This window comes from Muntiacus reevesi, chromosome 7 (assembly GCF_963930625.1).
Source record: "Muntiacus reevesi chromosome 7, mMunRee1.1, whole genome shotgun sequence".
NCBI lineage: Eukaryota > Metazoa > Chordata > Mammalia > Artiodactyla > Cervidae > Muntiacus > Muntiacus reevesi.
The window spans coordinates 98,796,030-98,808,082 of NC_089255.1; the positions used below are offsets into that span (position 1 = coordinate 98,796,030).

At 39.6% G+C, this 12,053-nt stretch overlaps 1 protein-coding gene across 1 annotated transcript in view; it reads left to right on the forward strand.

Moving 5' to 3' along the window:
* Window positions 1-12,053, forward strand: part of TRIM69 (tripartite motif containing 69) — a 42,741-nt gene that overhangs the window by 20,084 nt on the left and 10,604 nt on the right. The window contains exons 2-4 of the mRNA XM_065942053.1: window positions 7,435-7,911; window positions 8,735-8,830; window positions 11,468-11,701. Coding sequence (XP_065798125.1) covers window positions 7,435-7,911; window positions 8,735-8,830; window positions 11,468-11,701 — 807 coding nt within the window. The remainder of the gene's footprint in view (window positions 1-7,434; window positions 7,912-8,734; window positions 8,831-11,467; window positions 11,702-12,053) is intronic.

Sequence of the window (12,053 nt, forward strand, 5' to 3'; positions counted from 1 at the left end):
ACCTCCATAGCTCCCATAGGCAACTGCGTGCCCACAGGGCAGCTGTGTATAGGGGTGTGTGTGTATGCACGTATGGAGCTTTGTTGTGTGGACTAGGTTGTCCACATACATGCTTATGAAGTATGGGGTAGGGTAAGGGAGTTGGGAGGTTTAGAAGAATGGGCCAGGGACTTCGAGTAGTACTTTGCCATGACCTACAAATGCAAGTGAAAACCCAGATGTGAGCAGTTCAAGGGCAGAGCCTCTATCTTACCCACTTCTATTAACGAGTTTGGGCATTAGAACAGAGCTGGAATTATTTAATGTTTACTTCATCAGACTCTTAGGTACTGATATCAAATCCACTTCTGCTAGTTACTATTTAATAATAGCAGCTATAATACTGTGAATCATTTATTCTGGGAAACATCTGGCAATACTGTGAACCATTTATCCTGGAAAACCTGCCACTACAAAACATCTTGAAATGCCAGTTAAAATGTAACAAACATCCTTTGTAATGCATACCTGAGGGTACAAGAAAGTAAAGAGAAATTCCAAAGAATACAGACTGGAAAGCAGTGAGATGGACTGGAGTCATTGAGAGCTGTATCAGCACTGAGAGTTTTTGTGTAGCTCATGAAAACCCAGATTTAACAATTAAAAAAAATTTTTATTTATTTATTTTAACTTGTGGAAAATTGATTTAACAATCTTTAGACCCACATAAAGTAGGGAGTTGGACCTCAGACCCTTAAACAATGGTAACACATTTGAAGGGTTACATCCTCAGTGAAGGAGTGACAGAGAAAAATAATAAAGGACATTACTATCTTGATCTGGGGTCTGAGTGATAAACAAGAGTGTCCGCAGAGAATTTTTAACCACAAGTTTGCCCTCCTACAGGGTTAGACTTAAAATTTACAATCCCCTCTATGAGCTAGCTAGTGGTAAAGAACCCTCCTGCCAATGTAGGAGATGTAAGAGAAGCAGGTTCTATCCCTGGGTCAGGAGGATCCCCTGGAGGAGGGTATGGCAACCCACTTCAGTATGCTTGTCTGGAGAATCCCATGGACAGAGGAGCCTGGCAGGCTACAGTCCACAGGGTCACAAAGAGTCAGACACTACTGAAGCAAGTTATTTAGCATGCACGCTATGAGCTACAGATTTGAAACCAATAATATTAACATAAAATGGCGGAGGGTTGGTGTAATTTGGATCTCCAAGCAGAAATAAACACGGATATTCCCTGTAGGGACTTACCTTTAATCTAGGCAAAATATAAAACAGAAGAGGTTTATAAACTAAATTATATTAAATTACACTGCTGCTGCTGCTAAATCGCTTCAGTCGTGTCCAACTCTGTGCGACCCCATAGACGGCAGCCCACTAGGCTCCCCCGTCCATAGGATTTTCCAGGCAAGAGTACTGGAGTGTGTTGCCATTGCCTTCTCTGAAATTACACTGAATTACACTAAAATTAAGGACTTCTTTTCATGGCAAGACACTATAACAGGGATGAAAAGACAAGCCATATACCAGAGGTGGGAGAAGATATTTACAAAACAACCAAAATAGGACTAGTACCTGGAATATATAGAGAACTACTCTGAATCAATAAGACAAACAACTCGTTAGAAAAATGAACAAAAGACTTAAGACACTTCTCTTAACAAAAGATGATCCACAAATATGTGAAAAATGTTAAACTGCATTAGGTAATCACAAAAATGCAAACTAAAGCTATACTGAGGTACCATTACACATCAGTTGGTTTGTTATAAGACAGAAAATGTGACAAAAATAGATGTTGGTGAGGATGTGGAGCAACCAAAATGTTCATGTTCTGCTAGTAGAGTATAAATTGCTACCATTGTTTTGGCAAACAGTTTGGTATTATGTGGTAAAGGTAAAGATGTTCATACCTCATGATCTATCAATGCTATTTCCACATGTATAATGTTTACACATGTCCACAAAAAAATACAGAAAAGACATACTATAACACATGTAAGAATGCTATTAATAGCATTGTGCATTTTTTTACAAATTGAAGGTGACCCTGCTCTGTACAAGTATATTGGTCCCATTTTCCCAAAAGTATTTGCTTACTTTGTGTCTCTGTGCCACATTTTGATTATTCTTGTAATATTTCAAGCTTTTAATTTGGTATACTAATATCTGAGATATTACATATTATTATATAATATATATGTATTATTAAATTTCTAGCACAGATATTATATTATTTGTGATTAGTGATCTTTGATGTTATTGTTGTAACTGTTCTGAGGCCCCACAGATCACAGTCGCATAAGACAAGGACACTTAATAAATGCTGTGTGTCAATGAGGTACCATTACACGCCAGTTAAGATGGCTGCTATCCAAAAGTCTACAAGCAATGAATGCTGGAGAGGGTGTGGAGAAAAGGGAACCCTCTTACACTGTTGGTGGGAATGCAAACTAGTACAGCCGCTACGGAAAACAGTGTGGCGACTCCTTAAAAAACTGGAAATAGAACTGCCATATGACCCAGCAATCCCACTCCTGGGCATACACACTGAGGAAACCAGATCTGAAAGAGACACGTGCATCCCAATGTTCATCGCAGCACTGTTTATAATAGCCAGGACATGGAAGTAACCTAGATGCCCATCAGCAGATGAATGGATAAGGAAGCTGTGGTACATATATACTATGGAATATTACTCAGCCATTAAAAAGAATTCATTTGAATCAGTTCTAATGAGATGGATGAAACTGGAGCCCATTATACAGAGTGAAGTAAGCCAGAAAGATAAAGAACACTACAGCATACTAACACATATGTATGGAATTTAGAAAGATGGTAATGATAACCCTGTATGCAAAACAGAAAAAGAGACACAGAAGTACAGAACAGACTTTTGAACTCTGTGGGAGAAGGTGAGGGTGGGATGTTTTGAAAGAACAGCATGTATATTATCTATGGTGAAAGAGATCACCAGCCCAGGTGGGATGCATGAGATAAGTGCTTGGGCCTGGTGCACTGGGAAGACCCAGAGGAATTGGGTGGAGAAGGAGGTGGGAGGGGGGATTGGGATGGGGAATACGTGTAACTCTATGACTGATTCATATCAATGTATGACAACCCCCCCCCCAAAAAAAACCCAAAAAACAAAAAACTAAGCTTAGCATCCAAGTTATGAAGTTAAAAAGAGTAGAATAAACTTCCAAAAACACAGAAGAAAGAAAATGGTGAATAAGAGACAAAAATTAATGATCTGGGGGGGAAAGTTACAGTAAAGGTATTAACAAAAATAAAAAAATAAATAAATGCTGTGTGTGTTCTGACTGCTACAGATGGGCCATTCCTTTGTCTCTCTCCTTTTCCCTGGGCCTGCCTATTTCCTGAGACATAGCAATATTGATATTTGGCTGACTAATAACCCTACAATGACCTCTAAGTGTTCAAAGGGAAGGAAGAGTCACATGTCTCTCACCTTAAATCAGAAGCTACAAAAGATTAAGCCTTGGTGAGGAAGGCATGTCAAAAGCCAAGACAGGCTGAAAGCTGGGCTTCCTGTGCCACATGGCCAACTTGGGAATGCAAAGAAAAATTTCTTGAAGGAAACTAAAAGTGCAAGTCTAATAAGCTGTGAAAAGTGAAAAAGCGAAGACAGTCTTACTGCTGATAATGGAGGAAGCTTTGGGGGTCTAGGTAAGAGATCAAACCAGCCACAACAACCCCTAAGTCAAAGCCTCATCCAAGTAAGGCCCTAACTCTCTTCGATTTCAGGAAGGCTGAGAGAGGTGAGGGAGCTGCAGAAGAAGAGTCTGAGCCTAGCCGAGGGGGACACACGGCTCCAGGAACCATCTCTAAGACATGAAAGTTCCAGGCGAGGCAGCCAGTGCTGAGGTAGAAGCTACAGCAAACTGTTCACAAGCTCTCACTAAGATCATTAGTGAGAGTGGTCACACTAAACAACAGATTCTCAGGGTAGATGAAGCAGCCTTATATTGCAAGAAGATGCTACTGAGGACTGTCCCAGCTAGAGGGGTAGTCAGTGGCTGGCTCCCTAGTTTCAAAGGCCAGGATGTGTCTCCTGCTAAGGGCGAATGCAGCTGGTAACTTTAAGTTGAAGCCAGTGCTCATTTACCATTCTGAAAATCCTAGGGCCCTTAGGATTTACATTAAATCCACTCTGCCGGTGTTCTATAAGCAAAACCTAGATGACAACACATCTGCCGACAACATGGTTTACTGAATGTTTTAAGCCCACTCTTAAGATCTACTGCTCAGAAAAAGATTCTTTTCAAAATATCATTGATAATTTGTCTGATTACTCAAGAACTCTGATTGAGATGTACAATGAGATTCATGTTGTTTTCATGCCTGCCAACAGGACATGGAACAAGGATAATTTCAACTTATAAGTTTTGCCATTTGAGAAATACATTTCATAAGGCTATAACTGCATTAGATAGTGATTCCTCTGATAGATCTGGGCAAAGTAGATTGATAGCCTTCTGGAAGGGATTCACCACTGTAGATGCCATTAAGAACATTGATGATTTGTGGGGAGAGGTCAAACTATCAGCATACACAGGAATTTGGAAGAAGTTGACTAAAACCCACAAGGAAGACTTTGAGGGGTTCAAAACTTCAGTGGAGGAAGTACCTGCACATGTGGTGGAATATCAAGAGAATTAGAACTGGAAGTGGAGCCTAAAGATATGACTCAATTAACTGCAGTTTCATGGAACTAAAGAGCTTCTTGATCAAGGTGAAAGAGGAGAGAGAAAAAGGTGGCTTAAAACTCAACATTCAGAAAACTAAGATCATGCATCCAGTCCCATCACTTCATGGCAAATAGATGGGGAAAAAATGGAAACAGTGACAGACTTTCTTTTCTTGGGCTCCAAAATCACTGTGGATGGTGACTGTAGTGATGAAATTAAAAGACATTTGCTCCTTGGAAGAAAAGCTATGACAAACCTAGACAGCGTATTAAAAAGCAGAGACATTACTTTGCCGAAAAAGGTCTGTATTATAGTCAAAGCTATGGTTTTTCCAGTAGTCGTGTATGGATGTGAGAGTTGGACCATAAAGAAGGCTGAGCACTGAAAAATTGATGCTTTCAAACTGTGGTGCTGGAGAAGACTCTTGAGAGTCTCTTGGACAGCAAGGAAATCAAACCAGTCAATCCTAAAGGAACTCAACCCTGAATATTCATTGGAAGGATTGATGCTGAAGCTGAAGCTTCAATACTTTGGCCACCTGGTGCAAAAAGTCAACTCATTTGAAAAGACCCTGATGCTGGGAAAGACTGAGGGCAGGAGGAGAAGGGGATGACAGAGGATGAGATGGTTGAATGGCATCACTGACTCAATGGACAAGAGTTTGAGCAAACGCTGGGAGACAGTGAAGGACAGGGAAGCCTGGTGTGCTGCAGCCCATGGAGTTGCAAAGAGTGGGACACAACTGATCCACTGAACAACAAAAACAACTGGCGGTCTAGTGGCGGTCACCTTCCAATGCAGGGGATGTGGGTTTGATTCCTGGTCAGGGAGCTGAGATCCCACATGCCTGGTGGCCAAAAAACCAAAACATAAAACAGAAGCAATATTATAACAAATTCAACAAAGACTTCAAAAATGGTCCACATTAAAAAACAAACAAACAAAAAAAAAACAACTTTAACAGAGAAGTTGCTTGTTATGGATGAGGGAAAAACATGGTTTCTTGAGGTAAAATCTATTCCAGTTGAAGATGCCATGAAGAGTGTTGAAATAACAACAAAGGATTTAGACTATGAAATAAAATTAGTGATAAAGCAGAGGCAAGGTTTGAGAGGACTGACTGCAATTTTGAAAGAAGTTCTAGTGTGGGTAAAATGCTATCAAACAGTGCCACATGCTAAAGAAAAATCATTCATGAAAGGAAGAGTCAATCAATGCAACAAACTTCACTACTTATTCCAAGAAACCTCCACAGCCACCCCAGCCTTCAGCAACCATCACCCTGAACAGTCAGCAGCCATCAACACAGAGGCAAGACTCTCCACTAGCAAAAAGACTCCACTTGTTGAAGGCTCAAATGATGGTTAGCATATTTTAACAAAAAAGTATTTTTAATTAAGATACGTACTTTTTAGTCATCATGCTATTGTACATGTAATAGATTACAGTAATAACTTTCATATGCACTGGGAAACCAAAAATTTCATGTGATTCACTTTACTCTGATATTCATTTTATTGTGGTCACCAGGAACCCAACTCACAATATCTCAAACATATGTCTGTATATAAAAGAACATGAGTAGGAATGTTCCTAGCAACACTATTTATAATAGCTCCACACTGGTAACTACTCAAAAAGTTTATCAACAATAGAACAGAGAAATAAATTATGGTATATTTACACACTGGATATTATACAGCAATGAGGATGAATGGACCACAATTATATAGAATATGAATAAATCCCAAAAATATAATGTTGACAAAAGAGGTCAGCAACAAAAGATTTATATAAAATTAAAAAACAGATAAAACTAGTGTATTGTGTTGGAAATCAGGATGGGGGTCAGTCTTAATGAGGGATAGTGACTTGAAGCAGGCATACAGGGGGACTTCTGGGATGCTGAAAATGGTTTTCTTTTTTTAATGCTGTTTTCAATTTTATTCTTTTTTCAAATTAACTTTTTATTTTATATTGAAGTATAGCCAACTAGCAATGTGACAGCTTCAGGTGGACCCTGCAGGGACTCTCAGTCACACACATGCATCCATCCTCCCCCATCTCCCCACTCCCACCCAGACTGCCACATAGCTCTGAGCAGAGCTCCCTGAGCTACACAGTAGGACCTTGCTGATTATCCTGAAAAGGTTTGGTTTCTTGATCAGGGTTATGATCACACAGATATATTCATTTTGTGAAAAGTCATTGATCTGTATACCCTTATGATTCTACATTTTCTGTATAAATGTTATTTCTGGAACATGTTTTTTTTAAAAAGGAAGGATGAAGGGCCTGGATGATATTATGGTTGATGGTATTATGCCATTAACTGAGGAATCTGAAAGATCCTTCAATTCTTTGCACATGGCTTCCAGAAAACAAAATGAAAGGTAATAACTAATAGACCAGATGTTTAAAGTAAAACTTTCAACTGATACAAGGAGAAAGTGAGTGGAAGAAGTGATACACAATGAAACACATTTCTTTGACTGGGTACTCTTTCTTCTTCTGCCTTGGTTCTCTATTAAAGATTAATAATGTTGGGAGTAGAATAAACTCTGATGTTAGAGAACACTGAATTTACTGATCACTTTCAAAGAAGAGATGATAGTGCTTTTTACTCTGGCTGCACCAATTCTCAGCTCCTTTAGGAACAGAGCCCAGTACCCTGAAATGCTGAAGTGGGCAACAAGAAAGAGAAACTCATTTTAGCTGTTCTTTTTCAAAGGTGTCTTCCAACCTCTCCTCCAACACTGACTCAGACAGCTACGTTGAAGTGAATGATTTGATCACCCAAATATCCTCCAAAGTGCAGATACAAGATATTACTATGGAATTACACTGCCCGTTGTGTAATGACTGGTTTCGTGATCCACTAATGCTAAGCTGTGGCCACAACTTCTGCCAATCTTGTATCCAAAATTTTTGGAAGCAGCAAGCAAATGAAACATTCTGTCCTGAGTGTAAGATGTTATGTCAGTACAGCAACTGTACATTTAACCTTGTACTGGAGAAGCTAGTAGAGAAGATTAAGAAGCTACCCCTGCTCAAGGGCCATCCACGGTGCCCAGAGCATGGAGAGAACCTGAAACTGTTCAGTAAGCCAGATGGGAGACTAATATGCTTTCAATGCAAAGATGCTCGATTGTCTGTGGGGCAGTCTAAAGAATTCCTGCAGATCTCTGATGCTGTCCGTTTCTTCACGGTGGGTGAGCCCTGGGTCTTGAACAGTCTTGAGCAATTCCTTAGGAAGGCTGGGAAAAATCATTTGTTGGACTTCTTTCAATACCACCCTTTCATTCAAGTGATTATTAGAAAGCTCAGAGTGCTCAAAAAAATACAACGTATCTTGCAAAGTTCTTTCTCTGTAGTTGTCAATTATAGGGAAGCAGTAAAGGAGCTCTGGCCTACTTCCTCAATCAATCAAACATTTACCTAAACCTTGCCTTGACAGCATTCTGCCAGACACTGTACAGAACATGGACATGTAAAATATTGCTTTTGTTATAAAAATCTTGAAATATAGACAAGTTTAAAGTAAACAAAACAACAGAAGGAATATAAGACAGTCTACTGCTGAGAGCTAAATTTTTGTCACATTTGTAATTCACAAATGTTTAGAATTTCAGAGATTAGAGAAAACTGAAATGGTCAGGGGAGGCATGGTGAAAGAAAGCTTGAACGGGGGGCAATTATTTGAATTGACAGAAGGAAGAAACAAGTGCTCTCAGAACAATGTAAGCAAAAGTAGAGATAGTAAGAACAGTATAAATATAGTAGAAAATGTACAGAGTTCTTCCTCAAAGCCCTGTAGTTAGCTAATAAGAAGATAAAGCTTAGTTTTTCTGCAGTTTGTAATTTTCTTCACAATTTTTGGAAGAGGCAGGAATTATGATGCAAGGGAAAAGGAGACTTCTGTAGCAGGAGCTTGCTTGCTTTCCCCCGTCACCCTGGGGCTTTGGGGTAGATGTTCCTCATCGCCCTTTATCTCCCAATTAGCATGGGTTAACTCTTTACGGTATCCCTAGGAGGAGCTTACCATCCATCAGGGTCAACTGGAGGCAACCCTGAGGGAGCTTCAGTCCCTGAAGAATATGCAGAAAGATGCTATTGCTGCTCACAAGGTGAGGAACAGGGTAGACGGATCATGAGACTGAACTGGAATTGTACCCTCCTTGTAACCTCAGCTATGTGGGTGGAAAGGTATCTTTACATATATAACAAAATGCTAAATGGCACCTGGGCTATACAAGTAGAAAACAGACATTGTAAGAGTGGAAAGAAATATGGCAGTGGACTAGGTTCTCAATAGCTGATCAACAGAGAGAGCAGACTGACCTTTCCCCTAGATAAGCCGATCCTTTTCGTTGTGCAGTCACTAGGTGATTGCGATGGGGCAGTGATCTGTCTGATCTTTCAGACAGATGGCAAAATAAGGAATTTATTTAAAAAAAAAAAATCCACTAAAGAGTGCAATGTTCAAAGAAATACCTTTCTTTTCTTTGAGCTTAAAACCAGGCATCTCTGAACCAAGGTCTCTTATATTGCTGGCTTTCTCTCTGATCTAATCGTTTTTAGCTTTTCCCAAACTAAATAAAACTACTGCTTATATTTTCAACTTCACAGGAGCTCTAGGACAACATTAATGGTTAGGGACTTGGCAAATCAGTTCCTAGGTTGGGGGAATAATTTGGGAGTTCTGTTTCTTCATTAATTATTCTATAGAGGAGAGTCTTCTCTGGCATTTGGCATCTGGAAGAAGAAATAAATATAATGAGGGAAACAAGAAGGATAGATGGAAATAATGATGTCTCAAGAGAATCGTGTTCCTGTTCTAAGAGTTCTTAGTTCAGCTATTACAGTCAACACTCATTCATTCAACAAATATTTGAGTGGTGTAGGATTATTCTAGATATTGTATTCCAACTATGGTGGGAGACAGATGTTAATTAAATAATCCCCCCAATAATAAAACATCACTGTGATAATTACTATAAATTACTATAAATATACAGTATATCAGAGTATATAAATGGAGAACCTAATCTAGACTGAAGAAGTCACTAAAAATTGAAATCAAAAATTTCTTATTAAAAATTGAGAACGTAAAGGGTAAGTGTTATCTTTAGCCAAGTGAACTGGGTGAGGGGAATATGAAGGAAATGGCCTGGAGAATGTTCTATGAAGAGGAAAGAGCATTACAGAAAAGTTCTTGAGACAGGAAGCCAGTTACTTTGTTAAACAGAAAGAAGGCCAATTAAGATGGATCTTGGTAGGCAAGATGAGACTGAAAAGGCAGGTAAGGCCTAATCATGTAGGCCCTTGTAGATAAAGTTATGAATTTTGAATTTCATTCTGTGCATAGTTGAGAAGTCATTAAAGGGTTTAAACAGGACATGGTCTCATCTCATTTTGAAAGCATCAGTCTGGTGGCCGTGGGAGTGTGGCCTGGAGAAGGCAATGGCAAGGATAATGGTCAGAAGACGACTACTGCGCTGATCCCAGAGAACGATGATTTGTCTGGACTAAAGAGGCAGTAGAGACCAAAAGAAACAAACAGCTTCAGCATATGCTTTGGAAATAAAAACTCCCTGCATGTGGTGACTGATTAGATATGAGAGGCGAGTGCTGATATCAAATAGACAGTTGGATATATGAATCTGGAGTTCAGAAGTTGGTCTAGGCTGAAAAGAAGTCAGTGTACAGACTACACTTCAAAGTTGTGAGAGCAGAGGCTCTTACCGAGAACGAGAGTGTAGAATGGGAAAGGTAAAGAGCCTAGGACGGAATATCAAGTCATCTAATATTCAAAGCTTGGTTAGAGACACAACTAACAAATGAGACTGAGAAATAGTGGTGAAATAGGGAAAAGGAAAAATGGAAATGTCTGACCTAGAAGACAGTGAGAGTTAAGACTATTTTAAAGAGTACAATTACAGTGGTTGACCATAGAATATAAGCTGGATAAGAGGGGACATGAAGACAGAGAAGTTGAACAGAAATGGAGGGGTCAATGAATAGGAGGATTCTATGAAATCCAATAACTGTTGCAACAGTAGAACCTGGGTAGGTAAACATAAAAAGTAATTCTGGAGATGGTACAATTACTGGGGAAGATAAAACCCTCAATGTGACTAAAAGAATGAGTAGATAAAGGTAAAAATCACTAGAAATGATGATGAGGAACTGAGAAGCCAGGATGTCAGATGGCTTACCCATGAGGAAGCTGAAGTCACCTAGGAAAAGAGCTGCCAGTGTAGCAGCTATCAATTTCAGGTGCTTCAGACATTGCCCATCTCTGGCTTCTTTTGTATTGTCCTGGCAGCAGGAATGGTACCTCCTCCAGTTCTGATTTCTTAAAAAAGGACAGTTCTTCCAGCCTCCTATGGACCCAGTCTAACAGCATCACTTGGTAGATAATGGTTTGTACTTCTGGATAAAAGGGTATTATTGTTCATTTTAAAATGTTTGATTAACCCCACAGTCTTATTTAACATGGCATTAGTTACCACCTCAGTTTTGCAATAGGAACCTAGAGATGACTTTTGATTATTTCAACCCTAACTATTAAACTAGCTGGGAAAGACAGAGTAAGTTTCCCAAAGGCCTCCTTTTAGTACAGTTGAATGTTGATATGCAGTATTTGTATGCATTTTCCTATTATGGTATTTCCCAAGTTGTGTGAGTGCTGGTGGTGTGGGCCCCCATCCCTAAATCCTAGTCTCAGTAATTACCATGGTGATGATCATGGAGGTTTCCAGGAAAACAAGCAACATCTGCAGCAACACATCTCCCTGGAGTTTCTAAAGCTGCATCAGTTCCTGCACAGCAAAGAAAAGGACCTTTTAAGTGAGCTCCGAGAAGAGGGGAAAGCCTTGAATGAGGAGATGGAGTTGAATCTGAGCCACATTCAAGAACACTGTCTCCTAGCCAAGGAGATGTTGATGAGCATCCAGGCACGGATGGAGCAGCAGAACCCCTTCGACTTTCTCAAAGTGAGACTCCATACCAACATGACTATGGGTAAAATAGAGGGGGGAAGAGAGGGTTGGAAAGAATGTACAAGCAGATTTGCCCTTCCAGGAGGGGAAAAATCTGCTGTAGTGATTTTAAGATTCCCTGGGAGAAAAGCAGAAGGTTCCTTTTGCCTTATACTCAACTGAACATTTTCACACACCTAGTAAAGAAGATAGTAAGATGCCATTAAAAGCAATATGCTTTAATATTTCCCCATAAAGAACTCTGAAGCTTTATTTCTCAAAAATAAGAATGTTGCCACCTAAACTGTATCTTTTACTGGCACTCAGCAATAATAAATTGACCTGTCTGAAAAGCTGTTTGCCAATC